Here is a 15,199-nt window from a genome sequence, read left to right on the forward strand (position 1 = left end):
CACAAACTGTTTTTACTCATCTCCTGTAATTATTTGTTCTTTCACACTTCGTATCCACTCTATCTAAATTGGACCTCAAAAAAATTTCCTTTGTAGCTGAAGCAGTAAAAGTTCACCAGAAGACAAGAAGACCTAGACCGACTTCTGAGCAGAGTTTAGATACCTATAGAACATATTAAATAAATGAATAGGTGCAATTCATTGTACAGATGCATATAATGTAGGCATCTTAGTTGTTCTAAAAGCACTGGAAACTAAGCACACTTCACTGTGCACTGATTTAAGAAAGTTCCATTTGTCTAGAGAATTTAAGACACGGGCATATGTTTGAAATGCAAGTGTACAAAGTATCTTACTAGATTGGTTCATACAATTTGCAATGGAATAAGACAAGAAACTTACTGTTTGAGAGACACCATCACCACATCATCCATTAGGCTATAGTTAATAATTCGGCATTTATGCTTGCTTCCAGGCTTAAATGCTTCAGGTTTGAAAGATTTGGAAGTATCTGAAAGATGTTTTATCTGAAAGATGTATAAAACGGGGAGAGAAATTTTAAATATTAGATCAGGGTAGATGTTGTGGACTACAATTCCCATCACCCCTGATCACTGGCCATGCTGGCTGAGGCTGACGGGAACTGTTGCCTGAAACATCTGGAGGGTTACCTCTGTATCACATCCAGGCCATTTTCTATCTTAGTATTAATCCTGCTGTAATCCAGAGAAGAAATCAAACCCAGAGGCCTTATTACCTAAATTCCACCATCTAATATCATCACAGTGTGGCAACATGCACCCATAGAGTTTGCTCACATATAACTAGTGCCATCATACAACAAAGGAGTCTAAAAAAGCTCTTAGCTAACTTTAGGCACATAGCTCTTCTCAATCCTCCACACTCCAGCACTAATTAAGACATCATAAAACATATACTTCAAACACCAAGCTATGATTACATAGCACTGTTCAATAATAGGCAAAAGTGCTGACCTGCAGCTTTCCAAATGTGAGCTAAGATGATTGCACTCTTCCAATCAGCATCAAAATACTTACACATGCAAAAGCTAGACAGCCATCGTCCAGCGTGAAGATGGCACCAGTTTTTTTGAGAAAGGTCTTCACTCTAGAGACTGCAACTACTCTGCCAATCTGATCACTAGCAAGCTGGCCAAGCTGAGTGCCAGGCTGAAGGAAAACTGGGCACAGAGATAGGCGTATTGTCTTGGAGGTGGGGTTACTGAAGAGAATGCAGGCTTTCACCTGGGGGGGCGGAAGGAACAAAGTGGAAGGGAGAGAAAAAGATGTTAAGTTTGCCAAGCAAATATGGAGTGTGCTTAGAATGTTACTTTATCTTTCTTAAACATTCTTGTCCCCATGAATGTGGGGAAGCAGTTTAGAAATGCACCCATTTACTTCATATCTTATCCAGGTCCTACAGGACCACCTAAACGCAACTTAAGACTGACTGAAAAATCATTTACCATTTGACCTGGAGAGCAGTTCCTTGCTTTTGTAGAATTCATGTGCATGCAGTCCACGATTCCAGAAAAAGAAGACAGAAAACTTAGAGAAATTCCAAAAGGAGTCACCTGGAAAAATTCAGAAGGAAACAAAAATTGTTCTACTAGATGTAAAGTTAAATAGAAAAATTCCTGATAGATCTAGATGACTATTGAGTTCATAATGCAGTTTTCTTGAAATGCATGTGTTGTCTGTTTTTGGATGGTTTATTGTCTTCATTATATTAACAACTCTGCTACTGGTGTTTCAAATGATGTCTTCTAGTGCTGTAAATCACTAGATTGAATACAATTATAGAAGACAAAAAGGTTACCTCATGATCTTCACACATAGGCTGCTAGATGTTTCCAACAAAAAGGATATATACTATCTTTATTATTGTAAGAACCTCAGTAGCCAAAGTAGAATAATTCACAGCTGTTGGTTAAATTAATAATCTAGACTGAAATCAACTGTAATCAACACCAGCTCCCACCTTCTAGGACGCAATTACTGCATACTAAGGATTTGCTTACAAGTATTAGCAAATAATGTGATTTCACAAGCTCAGTCTGTTGACTTTCAAATGAGAGGTCTCTTTCCCTGATGGATAGAGGCAAGTGCAACAGATCTGAGCATCAACAAACAGCAGAGTTGGTAGACAGAGAGATCTGACCAACAGGGGGCAATCCACTGGAAAGTTGTCCGGCAAAAGCTCCATTGATAGGAAGAGCTGTGCAAGAGCATGATTGTGCTTTCTAACCATTTGTTTTGAGAAGACTTACGTGCATGCCCACACGTACCTACTCTCTTCTAATTAAATGTACCTAGAATTGTTGGGTCATAATTGTCTCCATCTCTCATAGAAAGCAAGACTTACAAAAACCAATCTGCCTCATAAACTTCCATACATTAGGGCACTGGTAGCTGTAATCCAGCAGATGTTTGCTAACTATTCAGACCCGTGGGTGAGTAGACAGGTGGAAAATTATTAAATTCAACAATATTGAATTTAAGAATTCCATTGCACACCTGCCTAGAAAGCACACACAGAGGCTTGTCTTTGTTCTATCAACTTATTACAACAGTGTATTAGTTAGTACAGAATGGTTTACCTCCTCAACCTGGGCTTTGACCACCAGCCCAGGTAGCAAATTGCCAAGTGACCAGTTTTGTTCTTCTGTGGCGATGGCTCCAGCAACCTCGGCCTGATTGATGGACATGCGGACTATCCTCCCACTGTTCTTTACTTCTTCAATAAGGCAGTTCAGGTATTGGCCTATCTTCAGTTCAGCCCCTAGAAGTCCAACACATGCAACTATCATCACCCATCAGTAGAGTTTTGTCTTGGCGTTTCTGTTGTTATGACCATATTTCCTTGTACCTACTGTTTCTTTAACCCTTTCATTGGTCCACATATTGATCACATTAAAAAAGAAAAAGCTTTTCATCCTAGACTGAAATGCTCCACTTGCACAAGCCATGTTCATTTGAACAGACTAGGAAAAAAACTTCCTAAACAGGAGAAGGTGGGCCACAAAACCAGTCACTTTTATTATACAATGAGCTTAATATCACTCCCTTAGAATTGTTAACTTTATTTTATGCATTTTAAAATTTTATGTTAATGTTTTTTTTACTGTGTATGATCTCATTGTGAGCCACCCTGAGTGCCCTACTGTAGGGTAGAAAGGTGGGATAGAAATAAATAAAGGAAATAAAAATGATCTGTACTGAAGCATCATACACAGAGGACAAAATTAGACAGCGAGTTCTCTCTCTGGTCACATTCAAATCTAAGGTCTTGCAACACTTTCAATCACCCGTCTGCTCCTCCTCCAGCCTTGCACCCAGTACTCCTTCTAAGTGTAACTATACCTTTGTTGGTTGACTGCAGGTAACCCTGGGCTTTCTGACGAGGTAGAAATGCTTTTGCGGCATGGATGCCTATGTCAATAAGGTAGCCGTGATCTTCCACACTAGAAATGCATCCAGAAAGCAGCTGTTTAGAGAAGAAAAGTTAGATTTAAAAGAATGTTATCATCAGACTCCTCATTGTTCCTTCTCTTTCCTCACTCATGTTTCCCTGAAAAAGAAGGGGACCTTGGCTCCCACAGTCTAGACATGCACCCTTCATTTATTGAAGCTATGGTGACTGCAGAGCAAGCAGTGAACCATGTAACAGTCAAAGCCCTACCTAGACCTTCAAGCACTACAGCATACCAAAAAGAGAAATGCACAACTCATCATGCTTGGAGGAAAGAACAGAAAATATTTCCTTTGAATAAAACAGAAAAATTGCTGTTAAAGTGCTTGTTCAAGAAGGAAAATCAGTAGTAAAAAAACCAAAACCCAGTGCAGTATTCTATTCTCTACCCCACAACTCGGTCGAAAGTCAGCAGACATCAAAGCGATCAGTTTCTCCGCAAAACTCTAATTCTACTTTTGACAGTTACATAAAAGAGCAAAATCTGTGGAGATGCCCCAGCACTGGAGTACAAAGCCAAGAGAATCTGCACCTTTGAAATTCTATTCTCTGCATTCCCATTAATGACACAAGAACACTTTCCCACATAAAATCTCAAAATTCTAAGGAACAGATTATTCGTTTTCAGATCATCCAGTGACGCCCCTCTCCAGGTTCATTGCTGAGCTTAGGTGAGCGATGATAGCAAAAAGCTCCTGTTCCACGGAACCTCTCCCTCAGTCTCTACATATGGCATCTATATTGATGACTTTTAAAATTGTTTTTGTGTCATCGTGGTTTTGTCATTTTTGTTTTGCTTAATTGATCTTTTGTAAGCTGCTTCAAACAATTTTGGAGAGGCAGGAGATTACTTTGTAGAATAAACACAGAGAATGCACATGTTCATACCATGCCTGGCCTCAGAGTTGCAGCATTCAAAGCCTTGTTGACATCTTTGGGGTTAATTGTTAGCTGTATACTCTGACGTCCTGCAGTAGTCTTCTCCACACCAACCACAGCACATCTAAGCAGCATTCCTGGAAAGAATAGGTCTGAGAGAGAATTCAGATCCTGCAAAAAATAGTTTAATGGGATGAAGACTAAAATAATGAAAGATATCAAAACACCAACAGTGATATCCAGTAATTGGCTCTGAAACTGTGATCAAAAATGTTTTGCTGTAAGCAATACAACTGCATCTTTAAACATGCTATGGAGGATGATGACAACAGAGGGGATTGTGATGTAGCCATTTAACTATTCAAAGACTATTTCCGCCATAATATGGGAGGCAAGTTAAAGGAAATTTCACATTACTGGCTGATTTTGTTTCAGATTGGAATCACAAGCGATGTGTCACAGTCAAAATTTAAGATAACACAGGGAAAAAAGTCTACCTCCTTTTGTTTTTATTAAACTCAGGAGATGTTGATTTCAGTGGGCATTCTCCAGCTCTTGCAGCTAATCTTAGTGGACATTCTTCAATTATTGTGGTCTCCCAGAGGTTGTTAGGCTCTAAACGCCATCAGCCCCAGCCAGCAGGAAGTGGCCAAGGGTGATGGGAGTTGTAGTCCAACATCTAAAGGGCCATAAGTTCCCCATCCTTTAGATGTTGTTGGAGTACAACTCCCATCACCCTAGACCACTGACTGCTGGCTGGGGCTGATGGGGTTTAGAGCCTAACATCTGGAAGACCACAGGTTCCCCATCCTTACACTAACATAAATCTATATTTGGAAGTTGTATAGCATGTCAGGTGTTGTATTAGTAAAGCAAATCCAAATGTGGATTTATCGTCACTTAGGTGTTCTCTAACATTGTTCAAGGGCAAATCCTGCAGGACAGTGCAGGAAACAGCAGGCAAAAGAATGGCTTGAGCAGAAAGTACTTGCTGAACCCATCAAATAGCTCCATAATACACATGTCCCATATCTTACCTCTAAGTGCTCATCTGTAGCCACCTGCTCATTCAGCATTTTGTTGTAGGCATCACATATACGTGTCACTTGCACAAATCCAGTGAGCCCATTTGGCAGGCTGATCACCAGCTCAAACTGATTAGACTCTTTTACACATCCTAAGAGCAGTACCCCCTTAGTGAGAGACTGTTTAAAAACAAGAAACAGTAACAAGCAATTATCAGAAGCATTTTCCTCTAGTGTTTTACACAACTAAGCTGTCCTTCACAGGGAAATATGTGTAAACGTAAGAAGAGGATTTGCAGCTTTTAACAAAACATAAAAAATACAAAAGGGGAAAGAGGAAAATCATGTCATCAAGTTTTATATGAGTGCATTGTGAATTAGCTCTCAGCACCACAATGATGTACAAACTACTACTGGTTCACAGGATACTATTTAAAATTGTACTATTTGATATAGCGTAGCTATTAGGTACAGTGTGAGAAACACAAATTATAGACTAACCTCAGGGGTCAGAAGTTCAAAATCCTTAGCATTGGTTTTTAGAACAGCTTTCTTCTCAGTCTTGAGTTTTTTTGGCTTTGCTTCATCTTGATGGTTTTTCTTTCTTTTCCGAGTCTCCTCTTCATGTTGTGTCTAAGACAGATTAATTTTAAAAAAAAAACATTCAAAGATTTCAAAGGATAGTTGCTTCCGTAACAAAGTAGATTAAATTTAGAACAGCAAAGGAGCCTATCAATGCAACCTACAGGAAAACATGTTTAAGAGAGTTTCACTGTAAGTAGAAGGCCCAGTTTAGACGTTAACACTAAACCAGAGATGGAGAACCAGGGATGGAATTCCCATCATTCCTGACCTTTGACCATGTGGCCAGGGCTGATGCGAACTGGAGACCAACAACATCTGGAGATCTACAAATTCCCCATCCCTGCACCAACCCACAGTTTAGTATTATGAGAACAAGCAAGCTCAAATCTTAGGCTCAAGCATTCCCTACTTCTCTGGCACACAGCAGAGGAGGAAACGGAAGCATTCCCTTCATGGTTCAAACTAGCCACAATTTGTTGGTATGTCTGAACCAGTCAAATGGTGGTTAGCTTAAACTATAGTTTTTTCAAACAAGACAAAAATCAGAAACTAGTTTGATCAGTGGGAAAATTGTTTATATACACATTTCTATCTAGCTCTTCAATCCATCAATAGCAATACATTAATTACAGCTCAGTGATAAAGTGTATGCTTTGTATGCAAAAGATTCCAGGAACAATCCTTGGCAACTCCAGTTAAAAGGACTGCAGGTAAGAGGGTTGGGAAACACATCTGTCTCTAACTTCTTATAGAGAATTGCTACCAAGCTGAATTGACAATAACGGGGCTAGATGAACCAACGATCTGACTTAGTAGAAAACAACTTAACATGTTCACAGTTTGCATACTTTAAATAAATTATCCTGGTCCAATGTTAGCTGTCTGGCTGCTTTTCCTTCTTGTCCTTTTTTCTGTGTGCCACCTCGAGGGAAATTCTCTTCTACAGATGGCATGGCTGTCTTTCTGCAAGGGACACAATCAAATTATTTGCATCAACAAATTGTATCCATAAGGGCAAAATCAACATATATCCTTTCATTTCTAGAATGAAAAAAAAGCATTAAATCACAGGGGTAAAATAATAGTCGGGCTTTTTACAATGACTCATACTCTAAAATAAAGCATTCCTCCTGAGGGGATCAGGACACTCTAATTCTGGTATGGAGAAACTTTGGCCTTTCAGATGTTGCTGAACTACAACACCCATTAGTTCCAGCAAGCACGGCCAATGGCAAGGGATGTTGGGAGTTGTAGTTCAGCAACATCTGGAAGGCCAAAGGTTCCTCACACCTGCCAAACTGTAAGAGCCCAGAAAAGACGTTAACCTAAGATCGGCAAACCCTGAATACCTATCCTATTTGATCCACAATTGCGAGACAGAAACAATAAGAAGCTAGTCTATGTTAACATCTTAATTATGCTTAACATCTCTACACAGGGCTATCATTTTGGGAGCCAAGATTACAGGCCTTCAGGACATGCATAATAAGCAGAAATCAATAAATACAGATTTCTTTACAGCACTGCCAGGAAAATGACTTGCCTGTTGATTTTTGGCTGTTGTGCAGTTACTAAAAAGGCACAGAACATCTGTTTTTAAAAATATTGCAAAGCAAAAACAGCATTTCACGAACTATACGTAGATCTAAAGAAGGAATCATCGCTAAGGGATTTTCTTCATAATCATACAAGTTCCCCACATACAATCCAAACAATCTAATAACGGATGGGTGGTGTCTGTTTCTTTTTTGCATAAAGTTTTTGATGCAGCTCACAACACATATAGTAGAAATGGGCGCTGACTGACCTGACTTGTTATTTTTATTCCTATCCGTTCAAGGGCACACAAAGGGGCTTTCAATATTAAAAACACCACATTAAAACATAAATAACAAATCTTAAAAACGAATGGCTGTAGAAGCAATAAGGGATGGCACCGACGAGAGGCCACACTCCAGCATTTCCCTGAGTAAAATAGGGTTTGATGACCGGCAGTGATGTGATCACCTCACACTCTGATTTTTAGAACTGCATATTATTGATTTTTCTTCCCAAACGTTCATCAAGCTACATATTCCCTCCAGTGACTTGGCTGAGGGATCCTGCAATCAGAAGAACGAAGGTGGGTCATGGTCGGCATTTCAGCGGCGATCATGCAGCTTCTCGCACCCACGCTAGTTCTGCATCCACGTGTAAAACCATCTTGCCATCTTTCTCAGTTACCAGCTCAGTCACCCACCTCTCCTTAAGCCAAACTCCTTTCCTTCATTCTCTCCCTCCCTTTTCCAGAGAACTTAGTTTACACCTCCCACACTTACTTAATTCACTTACACGACTGGCGATGGGAGACCATTTGTTCCATAACCCGGAAACGAAAAACAGGCCAGGAAAAAACGACAGGAAATGTGCTTTGGTGGAACTCGGCAATCATGGAACTGTCGAATAGTTAGCCGTCACAAAGAGAAAGGAAACGGTAATTTTGACAAGCATATGAATTCCCCTATCAAATGATAGCTTTCTGAGGCAGTTTCATTTTACTCGACAGGTGGCGTGCCCAGCCAATCAGAGGCAAGCGGAAAGGACGGGTGTCTGAGCGACGCCATCTTGTAAGCGAAGGGCATTGAATGGTTATTATCGGGAAGAGAAAGCGGCTAATAACTGGTGGGCACTGGCTTGACTCGATAGAAGCTTAATTTTGTTGGTGATGTGAGTAGTCAGAAAACAGGAGAGTCTCTGTTAGTGTTATAAGATATCCAGCGTAAGAGTAACCTTCGTGAATTGCCATGGTAAATTAATTAGAGATTAGTAAGCGAATAGTGAAGTACAGGTAAAGGGTCAGTATTTCTAGTTTGCTGTTCTCTTATCCATTCATAATGTTGTGTGTTGTCCTTAAATCTCATTATGAATATAATCGGTTGGGATACACAATTTAGCCTGCGAGATTCTGTATATGCTGTTCATGTGAAAGAAATAATGTTGCTTCACTTGTTATAGTAAACTCGGCCATGAAGAAGCTGTCATTCTATTTGATTTGATTTAAAAGTTTTGGACTATTTAAGCTGTAACTTGAAAGGTTGTATATTCTTTCACCAATAGATGATGGGGTATAAGAAACTCGCTGGTTAAAAATTACATCAATAGCAATATGCAAAATTGAATTGCTTCCCTTCTCCAGAGTTCTTGTGTTAGGTATGGTACCAGACTCTGGTTTTGCTTATGACTGTGTGTCAGTGTTTACCCTGTATCTGCAAGAGATGGACCCATCTCCATCTTTGCAGATTTACAGTGTATATTCAACTTCCATCTCGATTTGAATTCAGTTGAGAAGGAGCTATCTCTTTTAATCTAACTCCAGAAGCATTTGGTAAGTTGTCCTATACCAGATCCAGATAGCATTCCCCAATGACTTGGTTTAAATGGGTTATTTTAACACCCCTTCCACCTCTTTCTGAATAGCAATGAATGTGAAAGGATTTGGTTTTGCCTTCTACTCATATTTATGCCTTTGACTATGATATCAACAGTCCGACTTCTTGAGGTGGTAAACTAGGATGTAGCAGGGTGTAGGGAAGGAAGCTGTAGATATTAAATATCAAATTACAGGCGGGCCCCGCTTTACGCTGTTTCACCTTTCGGCATTGCGCTAATGCGGTGGCTTTCAATTCTGGAAAGTCCCCGCTTTAAGGCACTTGTTCTGCTTTTACGGCGGTTTTTTTCATCGTGTGGCATTTTTGTGCGACACGCACCATTATTTTCAATGGGTTCTGCTTTTCGGTGGCTTCCGCTTTTCGGCTGCAGTCTGGAGCGGAACCTGCCGTATAAGCGGGGCCTGCCTGTATTGATTTGCATGTGGTATATTTCATCTGGCTGAGAAAAATAATAATCTCCTGGAATAAGAAAACATTTCCAGCTTGGTATAGGTTTGGTACAACATATGTAACAAATTAGTAAACAGCAAATGGGGGCATGCAACAAAAATGTTGCAGTATAGCCCTGCCCCCTGTATATTACAGTATATCTCCCCAATGTAAGTGTGCGAGTTTTTATTGTTTAACAAAATTTATATACCACTTGATTGTTAAAAAAAAAAAAACTCTAAGCAGTTTACATTAAAATTACCAATAAAAACAGTTAAAAACAAGTAATTAAAACATTTAAAAGACTTAAAGTAGGTTAATTAAAAAGGGATTAACACATCAACATCTATGCATCTGGATAGGCTTGCCTAATCAGAAATGTTTTAAGCAGGTGCCAAAAAGAATACAGCTAAGGTCCCTGATGTTAACAGATAGGGAGTTCCTAAGTGTAGGAGCTGTCATGCTAAAGGAACAATTTCTTACAAGTGCAGAATGCATATTATGTGGCACCTGTAGCAGTGCCAGTTCCGCATATCAAAGCAGGCAAGTGGGTCCATATGGGGCAAGGTGTTCCCACAAGTTCAGGTTTCCAGCTAGGCTAGGCCTTCTGATACTCTTTGGGGCATGTAGAGCTGGCAGGAGAATTACTAGAAAGAAAAAAATATTTTCAACACTTTTCCACCCTCCTGAAACCTTAGCCTCCTATGCTATAAAGTGTTCAGTTTCAAGTGTATCTGCAAATCCTGAGTGTTGTTGCAAAAGTGTGAGTGTCTTCGGGAGAATGGGAAGGGAGAATGGTGTTCTATTTCTTCCTCCCTTCTCTAAAATCTCCATCTAACTGCCTGTGAATATACATATTCCTCTACTTATCTGGAGCATCCATTGAGTTTGCAGAAATTATTTTTCTTCTGGGTGTCCATTTGTTTTCATTCTGATACCTACAGGAATGCCTGTTCATTCCTGAAAGGAATGATAACAATGACTATATATATATAATATATATGTGTGTGTGTGTGTGCGTGTGGGGATTTGGATATGAAAATGGTATTGTTTGCTAGATAAAATGTGTTAGAAGCTCATATGTGGTGTGTATTTTATGTGCTATATCCAAGATAGTTGGCCCTTTTTCAGGAACACTTTATAGAATGTTGCCTTCCAGGGAAAAATAGAGAAAACTTATTCCTAACTTCAAAAAAGGTGTCTTTCAAAGATTTGCTGTTCACTCATTTAGAAGTACTCAGTCACCAATCTGACTGCAATCAGGCAGCATGTAGTATTAAAATATTTGGATTTTAAACTTTTTGTTGCTCATTGACTTCACCAAGCATCGATGGTACAGGAGTTGTAGCCAGGAACAGGAAGAGAAATTTACTATATGACTTATCCTGGTGACAAAGTTATTGATTACATCAGTCCTGCAAGTAAGTCCACAAAAGTTGCATGATTCTTATTGGCTTATCTGCCCATGCAAATAAATTGGGAGGAAGGAAAGTCACCCTATTCTATCATCTTTCAATATACATGCTTACCTGTTCCATAGAGACTTGGGTGACTAGGCAAGTTATTATTTACAAGCGTGGATTACATTTCTGGAAGCATCACTCAAGTTCATCTGAACCTATTAGTGTCTGAAGGTTAACACTGTAAAATGTATCAACTTTAGTCTACAGACAAAACAATTTAAGATAGTAATTTTGTGAGTAGATCCTCTGTATGTAATTTTAGTTTAAGTAGCTAATGCTCTGGTGCTCAGATGTAGATAGATGGAATTAAGTTGGTCTCCTCTGGCTGGAAGATATTTAGAGACTTTTAAAAGATGCACTACTAACTTACTTTCTTTTCTTTTTTTTAATTATACAACTAGCAGTGATGGCAGGGCACGATGCTGGCTCACAACACCAATTCACAGGGTTTCAGAAATACTTCAATTCCTTCACCATTACAGGCAGAAGAAATGTAAGTGTCCACTTAAACTGTTGCAAAGAAACAAGGAGACTCTCAAAAGTTCCTGAACTGATTCAGGAATGCCCTAGAGTAAAGGACACTTTCTCAGATTGCTCTTGAAGAACAAATTGTATTTCTGAAATATGTTAGGCTTCAATAAACTCAATCACTTTAAGAATCAGTTTCTCTGTTCATTGCATGTAGTTCCTTTCCCCTTTGCCTCATTTAAATAACTGCATAGCATGTCTTTGAAATGTTTTGATCAGATGCTTAATATCATTTTCTGTCTTTAGTATGTGTTAGCTACATATGGAAGCATTGCAATGCTCATCCTGTATTTCAAACTAAGGCCTAAGAAACAACCTCCAGCTGTCACACAGAAATAAGATGGTAAGTATCCGCCTTATTTTACTATTGTCTATCACTCTCTAGCAAGTGATGGTTTTCATACAAGCTGGTTCTAATACCAGTGGGGCTTCAAACCTTCAGATGTCCAGATGTATCTCTGTATCTATATGTCAAATGTGTAATGCCAGTTTAGGATCCTAGGTATTTGTCTTGCTTCAAGTAAATTTCATAGAGCTTTAACAGGTTACCACCAAGATTTTTATATCATACATTGTCTTGTCTCTCTAGTTTCAGCTTGGACATGCAAGCTTTTACTTTTGCCTAACAAACTCTTGTAGTGATCCTGAATTAGTATAACTGTAAAGCTAGAAAAAAAACCAGGTGCAGATATGTAGTATTGGAACTGGATTTGATGGAGAAGCAAATTAACATAGCACACCCAGGATACATTTACCATGAATTTTAATTTCAAATCTGTCTTAATGGAGTTGGCTAAGAAAAAGTCTGTAGTTTTGATAACGGCAGTTTCTCAGCGTGTATACACTTATCATAATTGTATGTGTCACTCATTTCTTCACCGAGAGGCATAACTGAGAAGTACAAGGTGATATGGCTGCTTTCATATCCTCATCTGAAATTAATTTGTGATTTTTGAGTTCTGCCCCGTATCTACCTCCCTTTTCATGTTAGCAGAGCGTGATCACATTTGGATAACCTTGTATCTGCTTAATAAGCTTTGTGCCACCACAGCTGCTTCATCCCGCCCCCCTTTATGTGATCTGGCAAACAAACCAGGAAAGCAGGGGCGTCCCTACCGGGGTGCGGAGGGTGCGGCCCTCACCCGGGTGTCACTATGAGGGGGGTGACACCCAGAGCCACCCCGCGCCATTGCCCAACAAGGCTACACCGACTCCTCCTCGGAGGCAGGCGGGCGGACAAGAGTGGGAGCGGAGCGGGAGCAGCGTTGGCGGGGCAAGGGAGGCGCGCCGGCGTTCCCAGGCCTTCTGCAGCTGGGTGTCCCTCTGGCGCGCGTCCTCCCAGGGGCATAGACAGGGTGGCTGGCCTCGAGTGCGCGCATGCAGGCACCCCCCCGCACTCCCGCTAGCGACGCCACTGCAGGAAAGTCTTCAGTTAACTGTAATTTCCCATTTTGTCCAAACCAGGGAACTATGGTTAATGGTTTCAGAATAAGCCAGTATATGAAATTTTCTAGTTTAGAAAAATATAACACTAGAATTAACTGAAAACTTCCTGGCTTGCTCATTCAAGCAAAGTGGCTCCATACGGAGGCACGAGTCTTGTTCATCTGAATGCTGCCACTGTATCTTAATAAATAGGAGTTATGTAAGATTATGCTGACTGAATAATCTTTTTTTGGCAGGTTGTTGGCATGTTGACCTGGACCCTCCATGTTATACAGCTAGTAGAAATGGATGTACACTTCAATAAATCATGAACAGTGATGAAGTTTGTCATCTGTACACATTGCCAATACCGAACTGACTGTTATATAAGCAGTATGCAGATATTTAGTGTGTACAATTCCATTAAGGAGCCCTTTAAATCTGTGCTGATGAGGAATGAGAGGGACACATCCTTACCATAGGCACTGCTGTATCTCTGGGATGTTACCCTGCATGCTGATCCAAAAGTAAATTGTGATTTTCATTACAATCATTTGTGATCCATTTGTAGTAGGAGAGCAACAAACTTCTATTTCCTGTGCCTTAAAGTCTTGAGAAACTAGCGTATGTGGATAGTGCAGAGTATGGCACTAATACTAAAAGTTAAAAAAGCTTGTTTTATTTACAGCTTCACAGGCATTAGCCAATGTATGAAACAATGTCCTAGTAGAGCTGCTTTTTCAGTTGCAGATAATGCTGATTTCAGTTGCAGATAATGCTGATTTGCTTGGCTGATCTTATTTCTAAGCAAACTTGCATCAGTCCCACTCTACACAGCCTTAAATCAACTCAAAGTGAAATTCAGATAAATGAAAATAGGAATTGTGAGTTGTATCCAATGTTAGTTCTACTCAGAGTAGAATGATTGAAATTGATATGGCTAACTTAGGTTCATTAATTTCAATGGGTCTATTCTGAGTGGATACTACAGCCAGCATGGATTTTTCACATTCCTCAATGTTAAATTGAAAATACCCCCCCAAACGATTCTGATGCTTCCCATTCAGAACAAAACCTTACAAAACTTACAGTCCTGAATTCAGAAATGCTTAACAACCCTCTAAATTTTCATGGCAATACACAAAACAGTCAGAGAATTGAGAGTTCAAAGTGTAAAGAGAGGAAAAAACACCCCTTTTAGACTTTTTTCTGTCAGAGTTCTTACAATTTGTTGACATTAATTAAAAATCAGCCATGTTCACAAGAGTACCTGTAATCCTATTACTGACCTTGCCTCATACTGACCTTCATCTTTAAGTTTTTTAAAAAGTCAAGCTGATTTTTAATTAATTTATGAAATTTAGCACTATAGTCAATGATAAGCCTGGGCATGCTCAGTAAGAGCCAACTGTCAGTGTTCTAAAAGCCAGACTCACGGCTTGGCTTATCGGGGCCACACCCAAGCCAGATTTGATTTCACGTGAGACAGTCATGGCTTCCCCCAAAGAATCCTGGGAAGTGTAGCTTGTAAAGGATGCTGAGGGCAGACTCCTATTCCCCTGACAGAGCTCCAGTGGCCAGAGTGGTTTAACAGTCAGCCGCTCTGACTGAAGCTCTGTGAGGGCAGCTTTGATTTAAATTTGCGTGGGAGACTACAAGTGCCTGCTGTAGAATAAAAAGGTGGAGGAAATGCCAAAAAACAATGATACTGTTCACAATGTTTTCCTTTTGGAAAGGAAAGGGGCTTTCCCTCTGCCCAGTGCCCACCCACCCAGTCTTCTCCCTGCTCTTCCCCTGGGTCAGTTTCACCTATCCTAAGCATGATTACACAGGAGTAAATACCACTGAACTCAAAAAGCATGCAAATGATCAAACCTGCCCTCTTTCCTCCTATCTCCTCCCTCTTGCCCCTTCCTTTGCCCTTCCCTCCCCTTTTTCCCTTCTC

General features: G+C 40.0%; 2 protein-coding genes across 11 annotated transcripts in view; one reads left to right on the forward strand and one right to left on the reverse strand.

The window, feature by feature from the left end:
• The window catches only part of PDCD11 (programmed cell death 11), a 37,652-nt gene extending 29,219 nt beyond the window's left edge, over positions 1-8,433 (reverse strand). For 2 of the 5 annotated variants that reach the window (XM_061636103.1, XM_061636098.1), the window contains exons 1-10: positions 8,313-8,433; positions 6,830-6,944; positions 5,898-6,029; positions 5,409-5,576; positions 4,381-4,542; positions 3,384-3,507; positions 2,621-2,802; positions 1,487-1,594; positions 1,059-1,265; positions 403-527 (exon numbers count right to left, since the gene is read on the reverse strand). In XM_061636103.1, coding sequence (XP_061492087.1) covers positions 403-527; positions 1,059-1,265; positions 1,487-1,594; positions 2,621-2,802; positions 3,384-3,507; positions 4,381-4,542; positions 5,409-5,576; positions 5,898-6,029; positions 6,830-6,934 — 1,313 coding nt within the window. In that variant the 5' untranslated portion in view covers positions 6,935-6,944; positions 8,313-8,433. Of the gene's footprint in view, positions 1-402; positions 528-1,058; positions 1,266-1,486; positions 1,595-2,620; positions 2,803-3,383; positions 3,508-4,380; positions 4,543-5,408; positions 5,577-5,897; positions 6,030-6,829; positions 6,945-7,788; positions 8,001-8,220 lie in introns of those variants that run through there. The other 3 variants (XM_061636099.1, XM_061636101.1, XM_061636102.1) reach the window with 3 other exon arrangements.
• A 102-nt stretch (positions 8,434-8,535) lies between these two features.
• On the forward strand, positions 8,536-13,593 carry ATP5MK (ATP synthase membrane subunit k). 6 transcript variants are annotated; one of them, XM_061636111.1, is made up of 4 exons: positions 8,536-8,642; positions 11,703-11,794; positions 12,076-12,172; positions 13,512-13,593. In XM_061636111.1, the coding sequence occupies exons 1-3, from the start codon at positions 8,606-8,608 to the stop codon at positions 12,166-12,168; spliced, it is 222 nt and encodes a 73-aa protein (XP_061492095.1). In that variant the 5' UTR covers positions 8,536-8,605; the 3' UTR covers positions 12,169-12,172; positions 13,512-13,593. The 6 variants fall into 6 exon arrangements, with proteins under 6 accessions (XP_061492095.1, XP_061492096.1, XP_061492099.1 ...); XM_061636112.1 differs by having other exon boundaries at positions 8,537-8,642; positions 11,706-11,794; XM_061636115.1 differs by having other exon boundaries at positions 8,567-8,587.
• The last annotated feature ends 1,606 nt before the right edge of the window (positions 13,594-15,199 follow it).

Source organism: Rhineura floridana, chromosome 7 (genome assembly GCF_030035675.1).
Source record: "Rhineura floridana isolate rRhiFlo1 chromosome 7, rRhiFlo1.hap2, whole genome shotgun sequence".
Classification (NCBI taxonomy): domain Eukaryota; kingdom Metazoa; phylum Chordata; class Lepidosauria; order Squamata; family Rhineuridae; genus Rhineura; species Rhineura floridana.